This window comes from Amblyomma maculatum, chromosome 4, assembly GCF_055883805.1.
Source record: "Amblyomma maculatum isolate TAMU_Amacu chromosome 4, ASM5588380v1, whole genome shotgun sequence".
NCBI lineage: Eukaryota > Metazoa > Arthropoda > Arachnida > Ixodida > Ixodidae > Amblyomma > Amblyomma maculatum.
The window spans coordinates 100,641,955-100,657,116 of record NC_139347.1 but is presented as its reverse complement, the minus strand read 5'-3'; the positions used below and the strand labels follow the sequence as shown (position 1 = coordinate 100,657,116).

General features: G+C 44.8%; 1 protein-coding gene across 1 annotated transcript; it reads right to left on the bottom strand.

Moving 5' to 3' along the window:
- Positions 1–1,179: 1,179 nt before the first annotated feature.
- Positions 1,180–14,114, bottom strand: LOC146191841 (uncharacterized). Its single transcript, XM_084600382.1, has 4 exons — positions 13,926–14,114; positions 8,550–8,839; positions 6,129–6,315; positions 1,180–1,236 (listed from the first exon to the last, which is right to left on the bottom strand). Exons 1-4 carry the CDS (start codon positions 14,067–14,069, stop codon positions 1,180–1,182), a joined length of 678 nt encoding a protein of 225 aa, XP_084456508.1. The 5' UTR covers positions 14,070–14,114.
- Between the last annotated feature and the right edge of the window lie 1,048 nt (positions 14,115–15,162).

Here is a 15,162-nt window from a genome sequence, read left to right as displayed (position 1 = left end):
GCGCCGGAGACAAGCGATGGCGATAGAAATGCCACGGCACTTGGTGTTCGTTGTTTTCCTTATACATATGCCACAATTTCATAAGCAATAAACATGTCCTCAAAATTAGCAACACAGCGGTGCAAATCAATCCTTCCATTCGTTTCTATAACATCGTCGGAGCAACATATAATCCTTGAAATCTATAGATGGGCTACCTCGTCCCGCAGGTGGTCTTTTCGAAGACTGACGGACGCCGTCGATCATGAAAAGAGTAAAAAGCCATTATTGGAACTTAAGGGAGGGAAATGTGTGGGTAGGGTCACTGGCTCCGGACTCGTGATAGGAAGGTAATTTGGATCTCAAGACCAGAAATGAACAGAGCAGCCCCCCCCCCTCCCCCCCCCCTCCTCCTCCTCCTCATTAACTTGCACTACGTTTAGATAATCAGGGGTCTTTTTAGGCAGCTCCACAAAATGCGAGGCAGGACTGCCTTCTATCCGCAGAGTTTACATAGTCGCAGGCCCCTAAGCGTATTAAAAAATGGGTGGGTGGGTTGTATGTACCTGTTTGTCGGCTCCGCCATATAACCTCCCCCAGTTTTCTGATCACCTTGGGTGGAGGCATATATAATCTACGTGTGAATGTGCAGTGTTGCAGCCTCTCCGCATATTCCACCATAGAGGTGAAGCAGGGTGAGGTGGGGGATAGAGGAGTGGCTGCCGGGAGAGGAGACCCCAGGCAGCTCCATGAGTGCGCTCGCTCCCTTCCACGTCTTGATGTCAAGACGAAGCATTGCTGTGTCGTGGTGGCAATGATTTTACAGTGTTCTAACTATGGGAGAGCAATTCGTCCTTTGAGATCATTGCGGTTGGCAGTCATGAAATCCATGATTATATAGATGCTTATGGAATGCTTGGCGGCTGAAGAATCGCTTAGATCATACAGCGTCTTCTGTGAAGTTTAAATTTCATGGTTCCGTCACAATTAGTAAAAGAAGCCAATATTCGGGAGGTTTTTGCAGACATTTGAGGGGAAATTATCATAGTGCATCATTGCTTGACATCCGGCATTTTCCTGCACCGTAGCCAGAAGGCCTAATTTCTCAAGAATCTCGAAGTAGGCTATTTATGCCTTAGTAATCGGTTTCAATGCAAAAACAAGCTAGGGCTCTCCAAAGTTCAAGTTAAGTGCGCGTTTTCAAGGCGGCCGTGCTATCATTGTGTTGATATCAGCTTCGTAGCGCGCCCAGTGGACCTGCGAATGAGAGATAAGGAAGCTTACAGAGTCACCTTAATGACGGCAGTGGCCTTGAAAAACTTGTGGTTGTAAAGTTTATTGATCGATGGGGCTTCTAAAAACATTATGGCTTTTCTGCTTTCTTGTTCGTCATGGCGGTACTTAGCGGAAAAGCGGACAAGATCACCTATTTTCGAAAAACGAGTTAACAGCGTTCACATAAAAATGGATGCGCTGTGCTGTGAAGCTACCAGGAGCACAGGGTGATAATTGTCCCAGAAAGATATAGTTATATAAATGTAAAAAAAAAAAAAAAAGTGAACAACGTGGCGACAACACAATTGTAACTGGCAGAACGTAATCGCCCGCAGGTAGCATTGATGAATTGGCAATTACTGCGGCATTTTCTGGCATATAAGAGCGATGCAGCTCCGACATTAGCATCCCTTTAACCTCGCCTGTTGAGAAGATCACATTATAAATAAATTTCACATCATTACAGTAACATTCGCGCTATGAAAATTTTCCGCAAATTAACAGAGTAAAGACATTTAGTATATGGTACGTGGTAGACGTGGTAGAGCATCTAAGAAAAATTACGTTAGCGGGCCGCAAGCAACGTCTCCCAGGTTATAGTTCTCGCATTTACAATTTAACCAATTGATGCAGCACTTGGCCGCGAAGACCGGAAATACTCCGCGATGTCTAAGTATCAACCATATCTCACCAGCATAGTGCAAACCTGCTAGCATAGCTGCCATAGAATCTTGACAATAAAAGAGAGTAAAACAAGGAAGCCCTAATTCTCAACATTTATCTTCGTATTGCCGTTCCATTACTAAGGTCAAATTTTGTTTCCTCATCTGCAGCGTTTAGCCATTTTGCAAGTCTTTGAAAGGGGTCCTCGTCAACAATGCCGATGGTCGGTTGATTGTCTTTCTATTTTTTGTCTGTGCCAGCGGTTCAATTCACTACCCAAAGAAGGCTGGATACCTGTGTTTGTTGTTGGATATTATTACCTTCTTGGCTCCACGTCACTCGCTAAATAGCAAGGGCGCTTGACTGCAGAGCCGGGAAACTCAGGTTCGACACTGGTCGCGGCGACCGAGTTTCGGAGGAGGCGGAATACATGGCACCCGAGTATTGTGCACGATGAAAACCCGCAATACGGCGTTCCTCATAAATTGAGTCGCTTTCGGGACGCTAAATACCATAAAAAAAAATAACATCTCTAAAATGCATACTGCGCCAAAAGTAAAAATCGCTTCGTCTGTCTACCTGGCTTGCCTATTTCATTCATTTTGGAAAGGAACTTTCTGTCAAATGAAAGAGCTGTGCTCGATATTAAGGAAAGTGGCTATCGATACGGCCCTTTCACTCCACACGCGAAACACTCTCCCGCCCCAACGGCGTTGCTCGTAGGCACAGGAAGACGATAAACCATTTGGAGCAACTATCGTGCCTTTTCTGAGCCTGATAGTGAGCGCCGAACCTGCTGAGGATTTTGCTGCCCTTTTCGGATTGCTTCACTAAGTAACAGAGAATGTGCACGAGACTGAAACTGCTATATCCTTCCTCTTAGGCACAACTCAGGGCCGTTAGTCGCGTAACGAGGCAGCTGATCGACTCCGCCTTTGACGACATGATTGATAGGGCAGCGGTGAGACCCTCACGGAGTTATATTGCGTTCATCAATCAGTCTCACACGGCAGAATGATTGTTCGGTCAAGCTTTCTATTCGAATCAAAACCTCACCTCTTTGACGCCTTGGGGTGGGAACGTTTTTTACACTAAATCGAAGCTTTGGTATGCGCGTTAAAGAACCGAAATTTTTTCACCGTCCTGTATGCAAGCAGAGCTGGGGTACCTGGGGGTTGAGGTGCCTGAATATGGCTCTCGGGAAACCGCATTCGCTTTTATTTGCGCTGTTTTCAAGTTTACTCCACTTGTATATTACAATCGGAATTCTTTCCCACCCATACTATCTGGACCTGGGTGGACTGGCTTGGTGCTAAGGGTGAAGAAGGACAGCGCTTGCTCGTATAGCAGGCCATCGATGTATTAGGCGCCCAAGTGTTGCGCCTCAATAAAGTCTTTTACTACTACTACTATTTGGTTTGTCAGATACCTCGCCCGAGAAAGTGCACGCGCTTGAGGGCCATCATGCTGGATTTTGTATGGTCCCACTGCGCTATGAAGTATATCAACGACACTGAGACATTCTCATATTCATTCAAGCAGTCTTTCATTCACCTGAATTGCGCCCTCGAAAAATGAGACTTTAATAACCAATCCAAAGAGGGTACTGGTGGCATCGAAGAGAGCTAGTTTCAACGTGGTTTGGGTGGCACTCTGAAAACTAATGAGGATACATTGCAGTGTAAAACTACCTCTTTCCGGCGGGCATGTAAAGATTAAAAAGGTTCTGAAAAACCAAAGCTGAGATACGGACAAGGTGGTTGAACATTTTGAGCAAACTGTGCTATACACTAGGAAAAAAAAAAAAAGATAAACGAGGAAACAGGACAACCAACGTACGCAGGACAAGCGCGCCTAAAGAGGCATTTGACGACAGTTATTTTCATCGGGAGACGTATGAAAGCGAATCCCAATATTTCGAGCCTCCGTTACATGAAAAAGTAAAATTATTCGTCTTGTACCACGAGTCTAAGGTAATGGCACTCGACTGCTGAGCTTGGGGACCCTGGTTAAAACCCGGCCTCGGCGGCTGCTTTCGAATGGAGGCGAAACGCACAGTGCCCGAGCATTGTGCGACGTGTTAAAAAACACATGGGTGTCAAATTATCCGCAGCTCTTCACTATGGCGTTCCCCATAACGCGGCTCGTTTTGAGACGTTAAACCTACCTGAACCATACATCGAACCAGTTCTTCTTGTATACAGACGCTAGTGACAACGGTGCTGAAGCGGTTTTGTTTCTATGCGCTTTTTATTCCCTGTAGCATGTCGCCCACTCTCACTTTGAAGGTTAATTGTCGTGACTCGTGATAGTGACACTGCGTTCAACAGCACCATGCTATATGCTCATGTGGCAGGCCTCTCTGTCCCTGTGTGTTTGGGTAGGCTTGTTTCGATGTGCGGACGTGTCGGGCTCAAGAGCAGTTTGAGGGCAGTGAGCGTCTTCAAACTAACAGCAAACGACCCTGTACAGTACAAGCAACCGCATTGTCCCAAATGACCAATTGACTCGATCTCGGCACTGTCCCAAATGACTAACGCATGTAAAAATACCATCTTGCATTAGCAAAGAAGGCTTAATAAAGAAAACAAAGCGCATTCCATGCGTACCCTACTGCGAAGAAATTCCAGCCGATTTTGGTAAATGGGCCAAAATTGCAAAAGCGTGTATAACGTTTAGTTTCGCTTTCTGTTCGAGGCTAGGTTTTCAAGGCGGCGCACCCGGTAAATATTGACGAAATCGGTGAATGAGCTTGGGACCTTATTTGTAGTGCACTATAAAATGCACTTTAAAAGAGTAATGCGGTAGCGGTGTGTTTATCCGCATGGCGTACGGATTGAAGTTGATTAGGACGACGACATGCAGTTTACAACCCGCCAAAGTGGCAGTTAAAAACCAGGGGTGATTGGCTGCGGCTATAGCAATGATGTTTCGTACTAGCTTCGCACGAGACGTACCAGACATCGAATCCGTGCGATGGGCATTTTACCCGCAAAGTACTCATTTTGTTCTAAAACTCTGGCCCACTAAAAACTCAGGTGCCGTTTCTCGGTGCGCACTGGATAGCATGGCAACATCTAAAATTACTAGATTTTTAATGAAATTGTGCAATTGAAGAGAATGAATACGAGTCGCTGCCTTTAAGTGGAAAAATCACTAATGACGCGAAAAAGTTTCGATGGCTTTCAGTTATGAGTAAATGTGCTATTACGCAATACGACTACTATTGATCATGCTTGGTATGATAACCTGCGTATTGATATCAATTTTAAATCCTCCTCGTATGACCTTCTTGGTCATACATGATATGACCTTTTGTCATCACACTTGATCATAAGGCCGCAGTGAAACGCAAATATCCTCAGGGCTTTCTTTCCTTTTTCAACCAGCTCCTTTTAGGCATGACGCCCCATATGTTAAAAAGCACGCCAAACAGATTATGCCTCTGTATTAACCGTCAGTACAAACAATATTCGCTCCTTTCACGCAACAAACTACAAAAGGAAGACTTATTAAAAAGCCTCCATCCGTCTCAATTAGGAAAGAATCTCCAAATTTTCTGTGGCGAAGGGAACGCAATGAAGTAACAAAATGAGGACGAGAACCGCCAACTACCAAATGGTGCGGACTACCAACTACCAACAAATTCAGTCGGTAGTTCACGCCTGTCCTACTTTGCTTGTTCTCGTCCTCATTTTCTTGTGGAGTCGTGTACCTTCAACGCTGTCTCTTCGCGGACTATATTGGAAATTTAGTGTTGCTGGAACATATTTTAGTCTTTATTCGTCGCTGTATTTCATTTTCGATATAGTATTTGCAAGACATACTACATGCCTGATACATGACAGGACGTTACGGTAATGGTAAATCAAATTCAAAATATAAACTCACCTAATAGCAATTTATTCAGCGGAAAAGCAAATTTCTTGAACAATAAAGTACTTTGCTGTCAGAAAGATGCGATATTTAGTCAGCCTTATTCACAGTGCAGCAGCTTTTGCCGGTTAAGGGTGTCAAAGTGGTGGTGGTGCAGCACGAAGGCGTCATTCAAGATTCACTAAATCTATTCGTACGTATTGAACAAATCTACCGATAAGCTGGAGCTCCACCGACTTATGGAAATAAAACTGTTATTTGACTTTCTAACGACGAGGTGCATGTTCGCGGTGGCGACGAAGGGAAAGCTTCTTCACTATAATATGGTGCAGCACCAGTTCGCTCAGAAACACAACCGATGCCACGGCCTGCCCAATAAGCACCATGTAGAAGAGTGCCGCCGTGTCTTCGGAGGAGAGCGAGTGGACTTGAGAAGAGGAAGGCTTCGTTAAAAACCAGGAGCGAGCCTTTAGTTGTAGACGTTTCCGTTCTGTAAGTCCTGACTCGTGCATCCAGCGGCATCTGCGAATTGATGTGCATGTAATTATGGTTAATGTGCTGGTTAATTATGGTTAAGTGTGCCGTGTTTAAAAAATAAATTAGTTGCGTTCAAAAACGCTTGTCAACGAAGTGAAACTAGTCCCGATGTTTCGGACATACATCCCAGTTAAATGACAAAGACAAACGGTGCGCACTTAGGTGTTATATTGGCAACGTTGATATTCACATAATTCTCGCTACATACCGAGCGTTTCAACGAATGCATTTTAGAGGTTTTAAAAGCAGGGTGTCCGAGCAAATAAAGGTGTTTTCAAGAATAAAGACCTCAGCTATGCGGGCGCAATCTTCTGCAAAAATCTCTTTCATTTACATGGCTAATTTACAAATTATTATGTACTTTCTAATTTACCCACTTGAACATATTGTGCCATTGGAGAGCTCAAAGTTTTGGAAAATACGATACCATATCACTTTTTGACCCGAAGAAAAAATCATTTCTTAAAAATCTGCACAGCAAGGACACCGGGTGCTTTTTTTCGCACAACACCGAAACTGAGCACACTGGACGTGCAGTAACTAGTTGAAAAAAAAAAAAACAACAACAACGCATATGTTGATTATGTGCTTCAATGACTAGAAAAAGGAAGCGGTTGGCACGTACGCCGCAGTAAAGCAGCCAGTTTGTATTTGGCGCTATAGTCACTGCAACACGTCCTCCGATGGTGTGGTACGGTGACCACGGCGCCCAATTCGAACTGCCTGCTCTTCTCAAAAACAAGGATCGTGCAATTGACAGCAATGGTCCTTTTCTTCACAACAAGTACAGAAACCAATAAATGTACAAGTACGTTACATTAAATTACGTACAGTGTGGTCTACCATTATCGAGAACACGCGAGCAGATGATCGCTCTCTTCCCAGGGCCGCTGCGTGTGATTCGACCTCGCACTGAAGCTAAGTGGGGGCCATACAGAGCACCGTATCCAGGTCCATCTGTGCCTGCACAACTTTACTTCGATTCGCGGCCGGATCAGATGCAATAGCCCTGTGAATTAGTGGTACTAAGTAATGTCACTCTCAATATGCTATCGAATGAAGTTCTTAAAGGGAGCCAATGATCCCCGAGTTTTTCTTTTTTTTTTCTTTCATATTATTTTGCAAAGGGATCGCAGCAATACATTTGTTACTGGCTTCGCATGGTTACAATTGGAACATAGTTCCTTTCATTTCTCGGTGAGTAACATGCCAGGAATATGAATGAAGTTGTGCTTCGCTAATTCATTAGTAAATTTCAATTGGGATGAACAGCGTCTAATGGAGCTCGAGATATACTACATCCGGATAACAGTCGTCTGGTCAAATCTCTGCAACCTTCATGATAGCGAAACCTAGGTATTTCTCTGTTAGTTTCAATTTTATTGCACGTAAGTTACTTAATTATCAATTGCAGATTACTTGCCCAGGTTTGATGCATGCCTGGATTTTACTCAATGCTCTGTTCCAAGAAACTTTTTTAGTTTTTAGAAGTCTCTCTGCAGGTGTGCTATTCTTCGTTGTAAGATAATGTTCAGCTAATATCCTCGTACAATTAAACAAAAATCACACTGAAAAAATTTAACTATAAGAATGCGATAAGACCCAGATTTCATCAAAACCCTGAACAGCAAATGAGCCCGTAATGAAGATGACGCACCGGAACCAATACTTGGTTCTACATGTACAGTTCATTCAACACAAGGCACACGAACAAGGTGGCAATGCACTCCTTCCAACGCACGACAAAGCTATAGCTAAATAGAGGCTTCAACTAAACGACACCGACTGTTATCGATCGAGACAGGCAGTTATTTTGATAGATTTTTTGCTCTTTGAAAACAGTTAACGGTCTGCATCATATCACTGCAACCGCGGTTCGTGTGCTAACAAACCGTCACAATTTAAGAGGCTACTCTCTATAATTTACATTCCTTTCGCTGCGAAGTCTGATCAATAGATATTTAATTTCCGAAATATTTCGCGCATGATAAAAGCCATATGTAACTTGCTGTTAGTGCTAAACGACTATAGGTTGCAGTTTTCTAAATATTCGAGTTTTATTTTTGGCGTTAGGTTTAGGCTCATGTAGTACATTAGTGCCAGCGAAATGTAACATATGGCGCAGCACTGCTGTGTTAAGAGAAGAAACTCAATCTACACGATGAGCATTTGTAAAGTGCATGGAAAGTGGCCTCGTGGTTAAACTGACTTTAACTAACCTAGTGTGAAGAAGTTTCATTATCTTAGGGTCGATAGACTTGCGCATGAACATGCAGAACTGGGCCGATATTGTGTGCTGCCGAGACGGGTAGATGATGCCCAGTCCCGGCTTCTCTGGGTATAGGGCAGCGATGTAGCTCTGCATCACGTTGTCCTCCATGAAGATGACGGCGCTCTTGGCGATCATCTCGTCGAAAGTTTCTCGCGTGAATACCACCGAAGCTGGCAGGATCGAGCGATGTCGGTGCGCCGTGGACAAAATAGTTTGCAGCTCTGGTTCTGGCGACACCTGCGCGAAACCGCTTGTATAGTACACCTGACACAGTCGATCGAAGTTCATACAGCCTTCGCAGAAATAGTGTAAGAATTAGATATTTACGCAATCTTATAACGCACACTTCTTTTCATCAAAAATTTAGCTTACACCTCCTAACGTTCTCAAATGAAATTTTGGCAGAGATGTCGGAGCTAACGACACGGGCGCACTTCGGTTTTGTTCGCCTTCATTCGCCGACAGCATTTCTACCCCTTTGCTGCGGTTCAAGAAGGACAGTGACCGCGGCGTCAGAAACATGATGTCCGCGGTGATGGCACGAATGGCTGCGTCGCGAGGATAGCAAAAAAGAAAATCAACTGTCTAAGCGAATTTAAAATCTCCATCATCGGAGAAATGAACCTCGAGCTACAGTCGCTTGAATCGGGATATTGCGTCAAGTACTGTGACTTTAAACGTCATCGTCATATTAGAAATAGTGCATACCACTTGTAGCAGCAGTGCTAATGTCAGACAATATCGATAGAAGCATTTACAGTAACGGTAGTCGTGTCAGGTCTTAGCAATCAAAACGGCAGAGAAGGGTGGTTATTGCCATGGCTGTAAGCGTAGTACTAGCAGAAATGGCACTAGTATCCCCGTCATATTATAAATCATTACTACGTGAGCACTCTTTACAACAGTGTGACAGTATTATGACAAAGAATAATGAATAACCATCATGCTTACGTTCTAAAAAAAAATCGAGCGCATGCCATTTAGCGGACGCGTTATTTTAAATCGGAGAGCTCGATTGGTAGGGACAGGAGAAAGAGCATTGTGGAGGGGAAGGATGAGTGTAGATTGTTCGCTTCTTATGTGGGGTTTAATGTCTTAAAGCGGCTCAGACTATGAGAGACGCCGTAGTGGAGGACTCCGGTAATTTCCACCACCTGGGGTTCTTTAACGCGCGTATATTCTGTTATTTTTTTTCTTAGCTTCAAATAACAGCGAGAGCCTTTTTTTTTTATTCCTTGGACGACAACAGTGCACAGAAACATATTGATTGATTGATTGATTGATTGATTGATTGATTGATTGATTGATTTATAGGAAGGGAAAGGCGCGGTAACTGTCTCACTTGTTTTCTGTGGACACCTCAACCGCGCCGTAAGGGAAGAGAGGAAGGTGGGAGTGAAAGGGGAAAGAGAGAAAGATGAGCCGTAGTGGAGGGCTACGGAGTAATTTGGACCACCTAGGGATCTTTAACGTGCGCTGACATCGCACAGCACATGGACGCCTCTTCGTTTCGCCTTCATTAAAACGCAGCCGCCGAGGTCGGGTTCGAACCCGTGTACTCCGGCACAGTAGTCAGGCGTCTTACCACTGCACCACCCCGGCGGGGCTCAGTGTACAAAGGAACTTGAACCAACCAGGTCAGGGAGATGTACCTCTAGTTTACACCGACGTTATTGAGTCAAGGCTGCGTCGTACATGACTCGTGAGTTGCTTTATGCACTCTTTAGAAGAACACGAGAGCTAGAGATTTACTCTTAAGTGAAGCTCACTAGCTGCGCGTTCGTAAAACAAAGAGACACCGTCATGGCGAGATTATCTTGGCGTATCAGCTCAGGTTGCCGGCACGGAGTCGAGATATAGCCGAATCGAAATGGTGTTACTCCGTGGTTTAAGCTGCAGTTCATGGTCAACTCGGTCCCCGCTGGGTCGTTGCGATCCCGCGGGAGAAGTTCGCCTCACTCTTCAATCCTCAGTTGCACTACAGTGACGGAAAGAGGCTAGGCGACATCCATTAATATTGAAATTTGTGGTATCTTCATAATTCTCAAATAATTTATGCCTAGCCGTTTTGTTTGCGTTTTAATATGTTCGTGAGGTCCGAAAACTTATATTCCTTTGTCCACTGGTTTCTAAAAGCAGCAGTACACTTTTCTTGATGAACGTTATGAAAGCCTGCAAACAAGCTTACATGCGGTGCGCATAATGTCATTTGTACTGACCCGTTTGGCTATAATACTGCTTTCAGGTAGGCCTTTTACATGGGAATTGTCCACAAGGTTGAAGGGCATCGTACCTACCTTGTGGAGTTTTGACCAGTATAAACGATTTAACAGCGCACAGCCAACCATGCATTCAGCGACTTTTGATGCTACTCATCTATACCTACATACTTTCACCTAGAGACATCAAATTAACGAATCACTCCAAATCACTTTGTGACTAAAGGTTGCGGCTCAGCGTCGTTGTCAAACTATGTGTTACATACAGGGCATTTACAGTGTACATACTGCCTGTAGGGTCGCCGCTCGAGGTTATTCACTTCCAGGTGCGCGTCTTTGCATGCCGCCTCAACCCGCTTACCTGCTTCCTGTATTGTGGGAATAGACTCCCTTCCCACACTCGTATCGCGTACCGACCGACCCGACTTCCGCCGTTGCTGGCTTTGCAGGACTCTTAAGCTGGAGGCCATCCTCGGAGAGAGGCAGAGCTGACCGCGCTTCCCGGTGGTCGCACATATGGCACCCTTCGGGGTGGCAGGTAACGAGCACTCAAATGGCAATTAGGCCTTTTTTTTTTACACTATGACTTTGTGCAGTGCGAAACGCAGTCTCCTTGTCTTGTACGCTAATGCGACAAAGAGAGTGCCCGATGAGGCACTTAGGATTTGACCCGGGCATAGTTGTCAGAACGTGGACGCCAGAAACTTCCTTTCCTCTTGCTCCAGCACTCATATGGTCTTTGGCATAGCAGCCCTTTGGTTTTCCTTTTCCATGTTATTGCTGTTACAAGTCAAGCAGAGGTGGCGCGTGGCAGCGCATCTGTGGAAAAGATTTGTCCAGCGTGAACGTGGATGGAGCGGCAATGTGCAGAGGCTTGTAGAAAGAGAGTCTCCCGACGGGAGAAGGTTCGATACCCTTACCGAGGAAAGAATGTTACCCTACTCTATTTGATGCGAATTGTATTGCTAGCGGGAGCCCTCGGTTAGAGTGAGCCAAAACCCCTGGGCAGTGTCCATCTAGCATACTATTTCTCCATTGGACAATTGATGTGTGGAGCCGGCCACTGAAAACGGCCGCCCCCATTTTTTTGCCGTTTGAGTGTGTAAAACATGGTGTCATCGAAAGGCGTTTAGCCCAGCCTAAGCTGGGGCTGCGTGCGTAATCATGTAACACGAGTCTACTTAGGCTCTAACCAGTTAGGTCCATGAATAAAATAGTCCAAAGTTGTTCTTTATGTAAATTCATTTCTGATTCCAGTTTTACTCTCTGTATTTATGTTCTGCTGTAAATATATTCTCTTCTGCCATCACCTTCAAGTACGCCTCCTGGTCTTCTTCCACGCCGTACTACATGACAGGAAGGGTTTTATGCACAGCGTTCATTTACAGTGGATACCAGCGGCTGGCGCTTTTTGGACAAGAGTGGTTTCAATGTCCTTTCTCGCTGGTGTCAGGAATATAGGAACCAGGCACAAAACTACGCCGCAGTAATGTAAATAAATGTCGAAGAAGCGTCCCACACTCGATGTTTTGGATTCTCTTGTAGCGCATGAAATCTAGCGTAGTATATAATTCGTGGCCAAAACGAACCTCAAATGCCGCTTTGTTTGCGATCGCTGCAGACAACACTATATGAAAGACCTTCCGACATACGTGCAAATCCCTTACCGCTATAACCAAGCCATACGAACGCGCCAGCGTAGCCAAGAAGCAGCATGGCTGACTCGGAATCCAAACGTCTCGGGTATCATCTCTGCCTCTTATTTTCCGGGAGTTGGCAGTTAATGCTGCCAACCGCTGAGGAGATGCGGAGTTGACAGCTCCTGCCAACTGCCCATCTTATCTGGTCGCGCCATGTCGCGTAATTCATCGCACAAACAGTGCCCGCTAATGTCACCTGTCAACTACCGCTTACCAGAGACATATGTACGGGATTTTTCGCTCATTGCATGGTAAGTACAGCGGTAATTCCGACAACGAACGGGGCATTTCAAAGCCGTCGGGTTAGAACTAGTGCTACGTTTAGCGAATGGAATACATGCCTCATATGCCGCATAACGTTGATGCATTTCACCACGGCCACCTAATAGCACCTTTGTCGAGTGACAATTGGAAGGATTTTTAATGCTCATTTCCGCGGAGAGATCACACTATGATATAGTAAACTAACTAATTACAATACACGTTTTTCAAGTAATGTAAACAGTTTAATATGCTTGTAACGATATTCCTAGAACGACCTCTTTTTACCCTGATTGACGCAGGCTGATATGTCTTAAGTTGTTGTTTTTTTCTTTTTCGCATGCGGATGCATGGGGATTCCGGCCGCCGTAGATCTCTCGTATATTGTAACCATTCGCGCAGCACTCATTGCGTTCTGCACTGCAAGTTGTGAAGATGCGAAGATGTGAAGATGTGAAGAGAAAACAGCCAACTCCAGTATACCTCGCTATTTGCTTGAGCTGCCGCGGAAGCCACTACCGCTGCTACTAAATCAGAATTCAACTTCTTCAATTCGTTGATACGTTACAAAGGTGCAGGATTCTTAAGCGCTTCGATCGTGCACAAGGCTGTTCAATTTTTTTGAAATGGCTAGCACTAACCAGCTGCGAACCGTTCGGGTTTTGAGGTCTGGCCATTTGACCATCGGGTTTCTTGACCAATCTGCCGCTTCAATTTTAGTGCCAGCAATGCGAGAGACCGAGCAACGCCTCGAGTGCGATAAGGACTTGAGGTCGCCAATGTGATTTTTCACGTGAAATAAACAGAACAAGAAAAACTCATTATATTGACAGTTTCTTTCAGTACATGTCTTCAGTAGCAGCTGTGAATAAAAAAGGTTTGTTGTCAAAAAAAAAAAATCATTCTGCTCTGTGTTGGGCTCTGATGAGATAGTGACATGATAAATGTTTTGTAACAAAACATCGCCTGTAGTTAGCACACAAAAGTAATGCAGAAGTACGGTTTGCAAAAAAGTATTACAGAAAAAACTTCAGAACTGCAAAATCATACCCCTAATAGCTGCAGAAAAGCATAGGGTTACGGCAAACTGCGGTAGATTTTGTAGTATTTTTGATAAGTGCTCCTGTTTTTTCGTCTAGGTACCTTGAATTGATGCTCGAATGTGGTCCCTCGAATGATGATGGGCTTAAGTTGTGGCCGCTTCGCCACGTCTCGGAAGGTCTCCAGGCGCTCCGTGGGTGTTTTGATACTCATGCTTGCCTTCATGGTCCCTTGGAAGGAGTTCATGAGCACCAGGACAGCCAGCCACCAAACGGAGAACACCACGCGACCCACTACGTCACGCACTGGACGAATGGTGCCTGCGTAGAAGCGACCATTTTTCCTTCACTTGAAATTGTTATGTGAAAAGGTTTCTACACTGCAATACATCGAGGGTGAGGGAGGGGTCTTTTCCTTATATCTCATCTCTATTTTCCGTATAGCGTATATATTGTAGCCGTACAGCCCCGTTCAGGTGGATGCTAATAAGTAAAATCACCCTCCACTTTAAGATAGGGAATTAAAAAAAACTGAAGCCACTCGACACCTATAAATTGCAATAGGTTACGCAGCCTCGTTGTAGGCTCTCTGAACTGAACTAAGCGGCCTGTACTAGTAGTACTCAAAACGATTATGTCTATTCAGTTTCATGCTAGCTTTTAGAATTACTGAGAACTAGTCCATGCAAGGTCACCCCTTTGACCAATTGTATACACGAGCATATGACATCCTTCATTTTTAATCTTACTTTAGTGACAATATTTCTCTCTACTCTGCTCGAAGAGCCGCCAGAAAGAACATTTGAAGAAGCAAAGAGAACGAAAAAGTATTTCATGAAACCATTCTCGTTCCGTAGTATAAGGGAAACAAAATGCACTAACGGTAAATAATAGGCGAATCCGGGCAGGCAGTATAACCTTCTTGAAAAAATTCACAAGGGCGCCTATTTACGTAATGTGCAGGCAATGCGATAGCACTAGACGCTACGGATGCCTTTAAGTTAGATGCTGTGACTTTATTTCTTGTTTTTCTATGCAGACCACACTCGTATCTCTTCACACAACCGAACATCTGTTTGAACATCTATAGGTGTTGGTGAGGCGCTTCCCCGAAACGCAGAGAAGAAACATCGGAACGTAGAGTTGTCACTTCTGGTCTAGTGACGCCATATCCCTCTAGCTAGTCAGGTCATAGGACGTCACTTCTGATCTGGTGGTGCTGCCTCCCTCCAGCCAATGGTAGCACTTCGGATCTGATGGCCTCAGTTCCGAGTTCCGGTGACGCAAGCCAATCAACGAAATATAAGACAGACGACGCACTATTTTCTCGATGAGGCTTC

Bases quoted from the DNA above. Each gene is read 5' to 3' on its own strand.
- LOC146191841 (XM_084600382.1), bottom strand. From the start codon at position 14,069: ATGAACTCCTTCCAAGGGACCATGAAGGCAAGCATGAGTATCAAAACA. The intron at 8,840-13,925 runs GTACCTAGACGA...GGTTTCGCGCAG, and splicing joins CATTCGAGCATCAATTCAAG to GTGTCGCCAGAACCAGAGCT. The intron at 6,316-8,549 runs GTTAGTTAAAGT...ATCAATTCGCAG, and splicing joins ATGAAACTTCTTCACACTAG to ATGCCGCTGGATGCACGAGT.